Source organism: Dendronephthya gigantea, unplaced genomic scaffold (genome assembly GCF_004324835.1).
Source record: "Dendronephthya gigantea isolate DGI-Jeju-01 unplaced genomic scaffold, DenGig_1.0 000113F, whole genome shotgun sequence".
Taxonomy (NCBI): domain Eukaryota; kingdom Metazoa; phylum Cnidaria; class Anthozoa; order Malacalcyonacea; family Nephtheidae; genus Dendronephthya; species Dendronephthya gigantea.
This window is the reverse complement of record NW_021163123.1, coordinates 116,857-131,224: the sequence shown is the minus strand read 5'-3', so window position 1 is coordinate 131,224 and position 14,368 is coordinate 116,857. Positions and strand designations below refer to the sequence as shown.

Below are 14,368 nucleotides of genomic sequence, written 5' to 3'. Positions count from 1 at the left end.
ATATGCAAAAACGTTTTATTGAGTTTGCATGTTTTAGCTGGCCATGGGGATTGGTTGTATAATTTTTTGGCGATAAGGAGGAATAATTAAGTATTTAACAAACTATATTTACTAGTGAATAATTCACCGATTTTTTCGGGTAAACAAATGTATATACTGTATATGAAAATACAATTATTGTTGTTAATTATTTGTTGTACAATATTAGTAATATACGAATAAATAAAGCAGCAAAATCCATAGAAAAATCTCAAGAAAATATAGCTCTTTATATAGTTGCATAATATCACTCTAACTCTGAAATGCCAAGTTCACTCACTATTGACGTTATACACTTTAAATTATTAAATGTACGATTTCTGTAATTCTGCAGTGTTTTAATTTTCATGCAGAGGCGCACATGGAGGGGCTGGGCAAAATTACCAAAACGAGAACGTCCAGAAAAAAGCAGACAAATATCATACATACAGTGAGGTGATATCTTGTACCACTGTTTGCGATAATGCATCGATCGCGACTGTCTGGGATGTTTGGAATGTATTTTTGGCGGATAAAACACCCTTATAGGGGGTCAGTTGGAGAATACTTCCGTAAGAAAATGTTCAAGAAATCTTGACAAAAGCAGATGCGATTTCCTTAGTTTTGGGGATGATATTTTTAGCTCGCCTGCACTTTAGTGCAAGAGAGCTATTGCTATAGTCTTGGCGTCCGCGTCCCCGTCCCCGTCCTCGTCCGCGTCCACACTACATGATAAGTAGAATGTTAAGATGCCACTTTTATTTTCCCATTATTTTCAACTTATCTACTTAAGGAGTCTATTTGTTGCAAAAGAACCATTTACCAGGGGGGAGTGAACATTATACAACAAAATATAATGATAAGGTCAATGTTAAAATGCTATATTTTTTCTATACTTTGGCTTTACATCAGAGGAATCATTATCAATATAAGTCATCAATATGCATTGTGACTATTTATTGCCATTTGGTACACATATATACAATAATAAAGAGAGTTTTACTCAAAATTATCAAATGATAAGGTGAATGTTAAGCTAATTAGCATAATGATAAGGTCAATGTTAAGATGTTATATTTTTTAAATATTTTGGCTTTGCATCAGAAGATTCATCATAAATATAGCTCATTGATATGTCTTGTGACTATATGGTGACAATTAGCACATATTTACACAAAAATAATGGGAATTTTGTTCAAAATTATCAAATGATAAGGTGAATGTTAAGCTAATTAGCATAATGATAAGGTCAATGTTAAGATGCTATATTTTTTAAATATTATGGCTTTACATATCACAGGAATCATCATAAATATAAGTCATCGATATGCATTGTGACTATTCAGTGCCATTTGGTACACATTTATACAATATAAATAAAGAGAGCTTTGCTCAAAATTATCAAATGATAAGGCAAATGTTAAACTTATTAGCATCATGATAAGGTCAATGTTAGAGTTATCCAGAGTTATCACGCTCATTACGATTTTCAGGGCTATTGTGTAGCCCTGTTTTTTTTAGTTCAAAGTTGTAGCTGAATCATATTTAACGATTGTGTTGTGACATGCCGTATCAAAATTCAATCGCTTATTAAATATAGAAATCATTCAGGGAGTGAAAATATATAAAACATAGTCCAACGTTAAAGTTTAAAGAATATTGTCAGATAATTCGCAATTACAAGCTTTAGCACATAAGTATTTATAAGTAGAAAGCCGATAGGCTCGGAATGCAAAGGAAATGGCAACGCATGTGACATATATTTGCATATTATTTATGTAGATACACAAGCAAATATATTATTAAAGCACCTATAAGATTTATGTACATACCTTTTCGTTGTTTGATGCATAATCCTTTTTTGTGTAGATATAAAAATCCAATCTTGTTGCTGCGGAGCGAGCGAGCCTGAAGCGAGCGAGCGTAGCAGCAGTCTAATTTGTGCAGAGAGGGGGTTCTGAACTAAATTTTATTTAGCGCAAGGAATTGTGGTCGTGCGCGTTTTTTATGCGTAGAACACACATTTTAAACTCGCTCATATACAGGATCTTCAAATTTTTGTTAAATTTCAAAGCGTCTGTTCTATTTTGACTATTCAAGGTAAGATATTTTCATCTTTCGTTCATATGTTACGTTTACAGTTGTTTACAATTCTAACTGGTATATTTATGAAACGCTAAAAGCATACAATCGATCACAGCTAGATTCATGCTGTATATATACGAACTATATAAATCATTCTAGAATATTAAGATGTACTATCCAATTTGCTAATTCGCTTTACTTTAGCAGTTGAGCTGTCAGTGCTGTGAAGCAAATCAAGTCTTACATACAAATGCTTTAAAGTCTTTTTTATCCATTGACATTTGTATTCTTTTGCTGATTTCCATATTTTGCATCAAATGATGTTTTAAGTATGCGGCTTGACGCTTGCGAGTCGTGTTTAATAACATGACACAGTCGCAGATAAAATATGCAATTGAATTGATCGTCTAAATTGCCTGACTGAATCACTCAGATTCGTGAAATGTTTGACTTATTTAAAATTAGGTTATTGTAAGCATAGGCATATGTTTTTATTCCTATTTTACAATGAGCTAAATGTTTTTGTTATTTTATACTAGTCATTTTACCGGATCTTCACGTGGTTTCTGATTACACGTCTTCTCGAGCGCGTTCAAAGTTCAAAGTATCAAGTGATGTTTTGCTACTCTTCACATGAAGCCAAACATTTACATGGACACAACAAAGACAAATAGCATATTTAAAAAACAAATATCCATGTTACCAAAAAATGTTCTATTTTGTTAAACATGTGCTACTGGGCCTGTATTTTCGCTTTGTTGCGGGGAAAATGTCGCCACGCGCGCAAAATTCTACCTAATATTACTATTAGTGTTAATACTCCTGTTGTGATTCGTATGTTAAAATATTTTTAAAACTAGCTGCTTCTAAAGACTTTGATTAAACGAGCTGCAACTCGCAAGACAGCATGATATAGAATATATTGACCTAAATATTGACGTCATTGACAGTGTTCTCACTAATAGGTGTTATTAATTCATGTACAGCCCCAGCGAGTTATTGAGTTAACGCTCAATAGAGGTTCACTTTGCGTTTTTTAAACCTGCTATTGCTATTAGTTAAAACGGATTTAGTTTACTAACATTTCATATAACAATTCACTTGGACCCTAAAATGCTCGCAGCAATCTCTACCTTGCAGGTAACCTAGTTTATTTCATAAAGCTAGGCGCACACACGACGATTTTAGTTGGCCGATTCCTGTCTAGATTGTCTGGATGGATGTTTTTATCAAAATGTGGCGACTGGCGATCTATACTTGGTCATAATATTATATTAGACCAAGTAGACTCGCGTACACGCGCGAGGCGCGAGCGCCGCGAGAAGGAAAACATGTCTGGGCAAGGGCTGCCTATATGTCTCAACCTGAATGGACCAACTACCGTAAAATCGTTGTGTGTGCGCCCGGCTTAAAGCAGGGACTTTTGCCTGGTCCGTTAACTTACCTGTTGATATCACGTGCGCGGATTGCGAGAAACGGAAGAAATATTGGTCACAAATAAAACTAATGTAATTCCGAGGCCAGTTTTGGCCAGTAATTCTGAGGTCACAACTAATATCTGAAGTTTGTGCTTAATATTACCTTCCAACGCGGATTTTAGCCTTGTAATTTGTAATAAAAAGATCGGTAATTTGTGCTTCATACAGATACCTTTCATACAGAGTTTAGCCTTATTCTAGACAAACAGTGCAGGCGAGCGTTAGGTGATTTCAGCACCTCTCTGGTTTATATAGTAATTAATAAAATATATATATAGCATGCATGCATTGTATGAACTGTCCCAAAATTTTCTGGAAAGAGGACTATATATATTTCCAACAATAGTTTACCTCAATTCCTGGAGTATTTTGGGGGCCTCCGTAAACCCTGAGTTCAGGAGAATGTTTTCCCTTTTGCCCCTCCCTTTAGACAGCCCTGGTCATTTTAATATATTTGTATACGATGACTACGACGACTGCAAATCCATTATACATTACATGAAATAGATTTGTTTTTCTCAAAGTTGAAGAGTCTTTAACCGTGGACTTACTAAAAGCTGGATAACATCCCTGCAAGTATATGGACACGAGACCAGGGCGGCCATGCAGGGTCTCCCGAACTGTGAGACTGTGTTTCTTTGCAGGCGACTTGCACTCTCAAAACATTCGAAAACCAATTTATATATAGTGGGAAGAAAGAAGAGGAAAACTTGTCAAAAAACACCCGCCGTCACCCTCCATAAAATTTCCGGACAGCCCGGCTTCAACTAGAATTTAACTACAATGAATAGCGCTCGAAAGTTTGAATACTAATTTTCAATTCATGGCATAGCATCAATACACGAGGTTTGATAAACGAAAGACAATTAACGTATGCTATAAACTACGACTTTTCACTAAAAAATTACCATAACCAAATTTTTAATATCAAATTAACGTAGGCTACGAAATGTATGTTTAATATCGACTCAGTTTTTGAGAGCGAGGATACTTCGCTTCGTCAAAGCACAGCACGATGTGGTACAGCTAGGAGCGCATCCGCTAGAGCAAGGACTGGGACAGGGTGGCGTTTGAGGAGCCGAGCAGCATCGTATTGAGCACGATGGGGCGCAGACAGTCGGTTGCCGACATGTTGAAGGACATTGCTGTTCATCTTTTATAATGACTAAAAATAAACGGTAAACAAAAATACAGTAAGTCGGTAGGACATGAAAACCTCTCGCTGCGGTCCAAAAATGATATAAAGAAAAGTTGACCTGGTTAATTAACAATCCTTCGGTGTTGAAATCTAAGGAACATCTTTCCTTTTACCATAAAAAAGTATAAATATTCTATTGAAAAGTCCCAAAAAATCCCGGCATGCGCGGGACAGCCTTGATTTGAAGGTCGTACAACCACTATTTCGGATCGCTATTTATTAGGAGTTTCATGAGATCAGTTTTAACCCCAATTAAAATGTTTCGGAAAATATTGTCTCGTTGAGTGCGCTTTCTCGTTATTTCCGAAGGAAAAGTGTGATATAAATCGTCCTGTCAAGAGTGCAGGAATATCGCTCACTGAATGGAAACAATTCAGTCAGCATATGAATTATGACAAGTAAAAACATGACAGACCTGTCGCCATGTCGGGAGACACTGCATGGCTGGCGATTGTGCCTACTTTCAGCTGTGTTTCCAGCGGGACCAGGAGGCCTGGACGCGAGACCCGAAACTTAAAATCTAGCGTCACTTCCACTCCCATTAAAGGTACACTGGAACGGCGAGTTGCCGGTGCTGCTGATCCTGCTTGGAATTCGGTCTTTGGTGGTTTGTACACCGCTGGTCTGTGAGATAAACAAATATATATTGTGATCAAAAGTCTGTCTGAAACTGTCATCAAAAGTTGTCACCCTGGGGCGGCTTGTATAAAACTCTTAACTACATTTTAAGTAGTTAAATCGTAGTTAACTAGAGAATACATTATTCTGATTGGTCAATTCTGCCACTAACCACAGTTAAAAGTTAACTACCTTTTTATACAACCGGCCCCTGCTTGTACCACATGAATCAATTAACTATTTTTGAATGAAAGAGTTACCAATCCCATGTTTGTTGTTTGATAACGACAAACTTGACTATCCTTCATATATAACTTGAAAAGTGTTTTAGCGAACTAAAAGCGGTAAAAGCAGTCAAATATTCTAAAAGTTCTTGATATTTTAGGAAATATGCGGATTTAAATGTAAACAAAGCGTTTGTTTTCATTACGGATTGTATCGCACCTTTAAATGAATAATAATTTGGTATAACCTCAATTTTATATAAATATTTTCAGTGGTGGATCCAGCACTATAGTGCACTATAAAAAAGGTGTATAAGAAAAACTGAATCGTTTCCAATTAAATTTAGCTACAACTAACATATTGTAGTAATTTGATGGTGCAAATTGCATGGAAATAATGGCCAGGTATAATAGACGTTTATTTTATACTCAAAGGATTAAACTGAAAAGGCAATGTGTGTGAGAACCTGTTTTTTAATTTAGGCATATTAATTTGACGAGGAATTAGAACTGTCGAATTACTAGAATCACATGGACAATGCATAGCTTAGAAAAATGAAGGCATGCAAAACCATACTAACCATATTGTGGCATGCAAGACCAAATACTACAAGGTACATTGTCAAACGATTGCTACCAACCTGAAGCTCAAAACAGTAACGGATATAAATTCAGGATTACTTCGGAAAATTTCTGTCAACTAAAAAGTGGAATAAAACGGAGACTGTAGAATTAAGGTAACAAAATGATGACAAATCAGACAAAATAACATTCACGTTGCATTCCTCAGCGGCAGAAAGGTTTGTGTAATCGTAAGGTTTATATTTCGGATAGTAACAAGTTCCAATATAGGTTCCCTTAACTGCAACAGCTAAACATGCCCAATCATTCTTGAAGTCGAATAATTTGTGAGCCTTCAGTCTAAACATTGAACTGAATCTAATAGTGAAAATCGTGCAAAATTAAAGCACTAAATCTGGTGAACAGAATCATTTTCTGAGATCACAAATTCCTTTCGTAATATGCTCTGGCTTAGATCAAAATTAAGCTGAAATCTAGATAGAACTTCATCCCGACAAATGGGATAACATGCTTGATCTGTCCCTTAGCCGACTTCTACACCAAATCTCGCATTGTCTATGCTTTAAACTGAGAAAGGTTAACTAATTTTTGGTCTTTTCTATTTTCAAGACCACTGTGGTTCGTAATAACGCGGGGTTGTCAGATACATGATTAACGGCCATAATTGGCAGATAGATAATGATATGTTTACCGACTGTTCGATCATCTTCTTCAAGTCCAAGAACTGCAAACTTGAAGGTATGTTTAGGTTTGCGTCAAATGACTTCTCGGTCAGAATTATAGCGACCTTGAATTCTTTACCTGAAGAAAAAGAAAAAAAATGCTTCTGTCTTCATTTCTTCTGCGTGGGTGGTGAGTTTTCACTGGACAACGTAAAACGTTTAAAAATTTTCGTATGGTAACGAACACGAAAACTTAGTGTTTTCTTTTTTCGAAATTTTGCATGCTCAATTCTTAATTTGAAACGATGTAATAAATTAAAAGGACACTTCGACATTGGTATAAGAAACGCGATTCATTTAGCTACATACGCTCTCTATCTGTCATACCTGGTGTGTTCGTGGTGTAAGGTATCGTGGGTCGGGAGTCGACCGGATTTTCTGGTGTCATAACCGGGGCAGGGGTTGTAGTGGCTGGTGCAGGGGTAGTGCTAACATTGGATGCTGTATTGTTGTTTGCTGTGGTACCGTTGGATGTTGCGGATGTTGTAGATGGTTTGGTGCCTGGTTTGGACGTGGTGGCGCCAACAGCTGGTGCAACAGTTGCTACTATGGTAGTCGACGGAGCAGATGTCGCCCCAGCAGGTGCTTTTGTCGCAGATGGTGCTTTTGTCGCAGATGGTGCTTGTGTAGCAGCAGGCGCTTGTGTAGCAGCAGGCGCTTGTGTAGCTGCAGGCGCTTGTGTGGCAGCAGGCGCTTGTGTGGCAGCAGGCGCTTGTGTGGCAGCAGGCGCTTGTGTGGCAGCAGGCGCTTGTGTGGCAGCAGGCGCTTGTGTAGCAGCAGGCGCTTGTGTGGCAGCAGGCGCTTGTGTGGCAGCAGGCGCTTGTGTGGCAGCAGGCGCTTGTGTGGCAGCAGGGCTTGTGTGGCAGCAGGCGCTTGTGTGGCAGCAGGGGCTTGTGTGGCAGCAGGCGCTTGTGTGGCAGCAGGCGCTTGTGTGGCAGCAGGCGCTTGTGTAGCAGCAGGGGCTTGTTTCGCAGCAGGTAATGGGGTCTTTTGTGCATCCTGCGCTTGTGTAGTTTGTGTTGGTGCTTGTGTAGCAGAAGATGCTTGTTTATTAGGTTTCGGAGTGGTTGTTGCTGGGGCCTCTTCTGGTGGTAACTCTATATAACAAATTCGTTTTTGATAAATACGTCAATACGAGTCTACTGTTTCAAATGTTCTTCCGCATCGAAAGACAAAAAATCATATTGCGAATTTAATTTAGAATAACAACGATTTTCTATTTCACCCGTGTTACCTGGAACTATCTCGACTCTGAGACCACCAATGTTTCCAGATTCAATGGCGGATTTCAACGTGTCAATAATACTTTGAGATATCAATCCTTGAACAGAGAGCGAGACGTCTGCCAATACACTGCCTTTTCTATGAAGAAACAGCAAACCTCAAAACTTGTTTTATTAAACACGAGCAAGTATTTCCCAGTGAACTCAAATAAGACTGGAACGCTCATTCTGTCGGAAGTCTGAAGCCAAGATGGCGGACACTGAAACCTTTCTTGTAGGTATGATCCATGCCTCCATGCAAAAATTTCGTAGGTAAAATGGCGGCAATTTTTATTTTTCCTTTGAAATTTCCGCGCCAGAGGCCTGGATTATACCTACAAGAAAGACTTAATGATACGCCGCCATCTTGGCTTCACTCATTAATGAGGGAAAGTCAGAGAGTGAGCATTCCAGTCTTATTTGAGTTCACTGGTATTTCCTACGTCTAAAGTCAACATTCTTCTATACAGTCGACTGAGAGGCTGAAACCCCACTGAAACGATGCCGATACTCTAATGCTCAGGGAGTGCGTTCAGCCAATACCGGCTTGAGAAATGCGGTCGATACTGCAAAAAGTTTGAAACAGAATGGTAACGTAAGAGTTTGAACCTCAGAGTACTGCGTGAACGGCTAACCGTAAGAGTTTCACTATAGTAATGCATAACGTTTTGATGCGAAGTCAAATTTTTCAAAACCAAAAAGGTCCTTGTTGCATAATGTCACATTTTAAAGCTTTTATTTGTGGATAAGAAAAATATATAAATTCTACATTACGCAAATCTTTTGCACATTCTCAAAATTGCATGAGATGAAAATTAAAGTTTACTTTCGGTGAGTTCAAACACCCACTTAGAAGTAGAAATAATGTAGTGAAATGTCATAATGGGTGATTTCTATTTTCGGAAATTTCGTAATTTCAGCTGAAATTTTTACAATGGGAAGCGCTAACGCTTGTGAGATCGCGAGACATGTGGGAGGTACCTCGTAACGTCGTCATTTATTCCAATGTATTTATTCGTTCGTCATTTATTCATGCATTAACCTCAACTGACCTAAATTTAGTGAGATCTATTGACACCACGCATCCTTCGTTGGCAAGCAGTGTTGTTAACTAAAATGAATGATTCAAAAATACTCGTGAGTAAACATAATAAAAGCGGAACTATAAAAAGAAGAGATATAAAACAATGCAAAGCAATGCAACAAGGGGGATTTCGTTTTAGACCAATCAACAAGTTTGTTTACATTTTCAGTAACCCAGTTCAGTTCATTGATTGCTGCATTGAAGATCCAAGCTTCGTTGCAGGCTGTCATTTTTGAATAAACCACGATTTCACGCGTTATTGCGAATAAATTATAATTCCCATGATCTGTCAGGCCAATGATTAGGCCAATGCACGAAGATTGTTTATTAATAGCAGATAATTATCGGATATCAGATGAGCGAGTCTCGTGATAGAGGCAAGCACAAACGCTTTGTTAACATACCCCCGAGATCAACTGATTCTTCAGCCCTTGGTACTGTTGACTTTTTGGGTCGTTGAACTCGGGTGTGAACGTTTGATCAGGCAGCCGTATTGTGAATGGATAGCTGTAAACTGAAATAAAAGAATTTCCTTAAAATTTATTTATGTTTTAATAAAGAAATACCCGCCTAGAAGAGATGGAAATAAAAAAACAGGCATGAAAGTAACAAAAAGGAATTTCGCTTTAGACCAATCGGCATGATTGTTTACATTTTTCTGGCAAAGCCAATCACAATGCCTACCTTTTTAATACTTCATGTAAAATGGTAAATAATGTACCTTTTTACCGGAAGAGGTAAACATTTATGCATTTTGATTGGGTTACTGAAAATGTAAACAAACTTGCTGATTCGTCTAAAAGGAAATCCCCCATTGTTTATGAAAGCTGGGTTTGCATGCCTGGAAGGAATATGTGAGGATAAAGAAAGATGTCGTTTGCTAAAAATTTACGGTTAATTAACAGAGTTCAGCAAATATTCTTTCTGGAAACCAACTTGAGAAACTACTGGAATGGCCCGTGGCTAAAAAGAGCCTTGGAATGGCCCGTGGCCAAAAAAGAGCGAAGTTGCAAATTGCCGTCGGAGAAGAAAGAAAACAAAAGTTGTATGCGAAGAAAAGGTAGGAAAACGTACGTTTTTTAGGATTGGTCAAGTCAATCTTGCAGCAGGTCGGCGAATATATCAGATCCCTTTGCGAATCTTGATCTTCACGCCCAGGTTCTTTCTTTTGTACTATCCCCCTCTTTAAAGACTCGGGTTTCACTTTTACGACATGGCCACGTTTGCTGGGTAAGATAAATGTAAATATGAAAGACTCGGGAAATCTCGCACCTTCGTAATTGTTAGTAGAGTTTGTGACCTTCCCGACCTTTTTAGGAGTAGACGCCTAAATATAACCCTGTCCACACGTATACGGATAAATTTATCCGTTTTAAAAAAAATCTGCGTCCACACGTTGTCGTTTCTGAACCGTTTTTGGCGTCCATACGAAAACGTGAAAACGATTTGAAAACTATTTGAAAACGCTAACATCGCTTACTGGGCATGCTCTTTAGTGCGAAACATGTGCCCGCAATCTTTTACGTACCCCGAGGCCCGACTCATTCTAAACTTCTCCTTCCACTCCTCTGGAATAACTATTTGGTTTAAAAAATTCGCCCACTAAGCACTTGTTCGCCCAGGTCTAATCCAAAAACGTCGAGGTTTTGCCTGACGTCTTCGGTTGATGCGTTTTAAGATGACTTGTTTTGAAGTCGGCAAAGAGAGAAGCCGAATTATATTTTTGTGTGCTTCTTAAGATAATCTGCATGATTTCGAATTTCGTTTCCGAATTTATCAACTCTGGAGAGCGTTTTCAAATTTATCCATATTCAGTGGGCAAAAACGCCGAATACGTGTGGACGGAACTTCAGAAAAGTACGTTTTCTACTTCTATATCGCATCGTGCAACATAACATGCAAAACATAACATAAAAGTATTGGCTTTTCAGTTTCCAGAAGAGATTACATCGCATTAGGAGATAGTTCAGCGTACAAAAAAACATAAATGGACTTGGAACACGTAGAACGTGTCAAATTTTTATCCATTTCCGTACGCGGTCCAGAGTGAACGTAGCCTAAAAGTACATCTACGATCAATATATATAGCCGCCAACAAATTAAAATGCATGACAAATGAAATAACATTATTTTACGTTATATATTTTAATGTGTATTTTAATATTTATTTCGTTTCGCTCAGACGAGGGATTTCAGTAAAAAGACTGAAGTTTCGGAAATGGCTGCTAGCTATATTCATATTTTAGCAAGTGCTTCAATAAACATGTATTATACATTGTATATAGGTTTCTGTACGATGAAAGCTAAAGCTTTTTGTTCTACATATAAACCTATACATTTATATTTCATATAAAATACATACAAAGAAAACTTACAAGGTCTTCGCAGTAAGCCTCTGTAATCCAGCTTCGTCACAGTGACAGACGATCTTTGGTTTACCAAAATAATCCATACCAATGACAACGTTCTCAGAAAGCCTATCTCTCCTTCGACGTACATTGTACACTCTATTTGACTCTTCACCACAACCAAGCACACACGTGGCTAAATATCAAATAGATTTGTGAAAAGTTGTCTAACGTATATATTGTGCATCGGTCACATGCAAGAGTGTCCGATTGGCCTGATTTAAGATAGAGACGGATCATTCGTCTAGACGAACTTGGGCAAGGAAAAGATAGTTCGTCTACTAGAGCCCGTATAGGGCGAGTTTTTCCGCATTATTTCGAGTTCTCTCAAACTCCTACAAGTGCTCCTTTAACTGCATAGAAACACAGCAAAAAGTGTTTTATATTTCTTTCATAATATACCTCCAAAAAGATTTTATACAAATATTATAATTCGATTCAATTACAAATTCTCATTACATTACTTCGCTTGTCAAGTTCGGCGGGAAAATTCCCGTGTTTCTATACAGTTTTAGTATACACCCGACTATTGTCTATTATAAATCCTACATTCTGATTGGCTACTCAACCATTGTCTATTCGTGATGGTGAACGTTTGGGAAAAATTCGTTCGCCCGACCGCATAAAATTGAATTCATTAAATTATTTTTCGGTGTAATTGCGGTGTATCGATTATTTTCTCGAAATTAATATATCTAGGTACAGGGTGTATACTAAAACAATTAGACAACTCGCCTTCGTTGTCTATGAGCGAATAGACAACTCGGACTCGTTGTCTAATTGTTAAATAGAAACACGCTTCTCGACCAATCAGCACGCGCGTACTATAAATGTTATATTATATAATAAGATATATGACATGGACGTCGCAACAAGGAAAGGGATCGGCAAAAGCGTTACCCCTGCAGGGGCAAAGAAAAGAGGGAAGATGAGCCATTTCAATATAAAGAACTGCTTTGGCAAAAAAGCAAATTGAACAATATATTAGTGTAATGCCTTTAAATATATTTGCTATAGATAAGCAGCAAACGACAGCACAATCGTCTGCATGCTTTGTATACGCTCAGCCATCGCGATCTCCCAGTTTCGCAAACAGGACAGAAAAATTCCCCCTACGGCCTTGTCTTACGTGAATTTGAGATTTTTGAGACGAAATTTTCAAAAAGATCGAATAGTAATTTTTTATATCATAAGAAATTTTGACAGAAATCCAAACATGTTAAGGAGCGAGAGGCTTATGTATGTCAGTATGTGGAAGTTTGGCACAAGATAAAATAATAAAAACTTTATGATGGACCCTATATCTAAGCGTACGAGTGATATGATCAAAATATTCTAATCATTCGATATCATTTGACCAACCAGTTATCTACATGTAGTTCAATAGCAGAAATCGATTGAGGTGCTCCACATAAACAATGTTTATATTTAAAATTAATTTTAAAATCAGTACAATCACACTAGATCACTGCATGGATGTTATATGATTCAACTCATTAAAACTGATTGAATGTTGCTTTCCATGATCAAAATATTTACATTTCTGCAATTTGAAAAACAAAACAATGATGTGTTAAACAAATCAACTTCAAATGAAGCGAAAATTCTGATGAAGTTAAAGGCATCGGTTCGGTGAAAATTTGAATACTCGCATAGCGCTGAACTAATATAAAAATAAGTATGAAACTAACAAATGAATAACATTGTCTATATACTACGACTACACTTCAAATAGTATTCGCCTAGGTAATACATTATATAATTAAAACACCATTTCAGAACCCGCTAAATTCATACTTACTCGTTAGAACGAAAGCTAAAAAACCAGGCACAAATCTTTTCATGTTAAAGAATAACCTTGATAAAATCTCCCCCGATATATCTTTATTGAACAAAATAATTCATATACTTCGCTTCAAAATCTTATGCAGGAGAAAACGATTTCACGCCTGGACAAACACGGACATTCTTTCAAAGAGAAGTCATACTGCGATACGACTATATGCACACAACGGCACTAGTAATATGACAAACGCCACTCACACATTGAGCTGGTGGAAAGCTGGTAACTTTTGTTATTAATTAAAAACTCTTGCAATTAAGCTTTGAGCGATATAGTTAACCGTGGGTTGGCAAAAGCCTGTGAAAGCTAACGCAGGGTAAAATATTCAACCCAGTGTTAAATTCTCGTGAAGGAAAAGTTTTTTTGCAGAGGTGATAATTTTTCATCGAATTTCCCGAGCGAAAGGTTTATAGATTACAAAAATAGTACCAAAACCACGACTATAATTTCTTTTCCCTCAATTTCGAAAATTGTTGACAGCCTCGATCTACTCGTGCGCGAGACATCCGCGCGTGGCCCACGAAAAAGCTCGATTTCCTAGCGAGATACTCATCTATATATAATACCTGCCGCAACGAAGTATTTGAGTTTTATATACTATATCATGTGACAAAAAACTAGATGGAACTCCACGGTTAATTGCCGCCGGTGACGTGGTACAAATCGAGTTTCTGAGTGTAATTTACAGTTGCATGAGCTATAATATTTTATTTGTTCTGACAAATGCTATAATTTGATTATCTACAAACGAGGCAGGATTTTCCTGTATTGATGCGGTTTTGAACAACCGGTTCTTGAGCAAACTTTCAACATTCAAACTCCTTATATGCATAATTTCTGCACGAA

The 14,368-nt window shown here is 37.5% G+C and overlaps 1 protein-coding gene across 1 annotated transcript; it reads right to left on the bottom strand.

The window, feature by feature from the left end:
• Positions 1-4,485: 4,485 nt before the first annotated feature.
• Positions 4,486-13,869, bottom strand: LOC114535222 (uncharacterized protein YMR317W-like). Its single transcript, XM_028556603.1, has 12 exons — positions 13,481-13,869; positions 11,647-11,815; positions 10,346-10,497; positions 9,676-9,785; positions 9,240-9,298; positions 8,160-8,287; positions 7,786-8,022; positions 7,253-7,744; positions 6,895-7,004; positions 6,263-6,321; positions 5,195-5,403; positions 4,486-4,746 (listed from the first exon to the last, which is right to left on the bottom strand). The coding sequence occupies exons 1-12, from the start codon at positions 13,521-13,523 to the stop codon at positions 4,550-4,552; spliced, it is 1,965 nt and encodes a 654-aa protein (XP_028412404.1). The 5' UTR covers positions 13,524-13,869; the 3' UTR covers positions 4,486-4,549.
• Between the last annotated feature and the right edge of the window lie 499 nt (positions 13,870-14,368).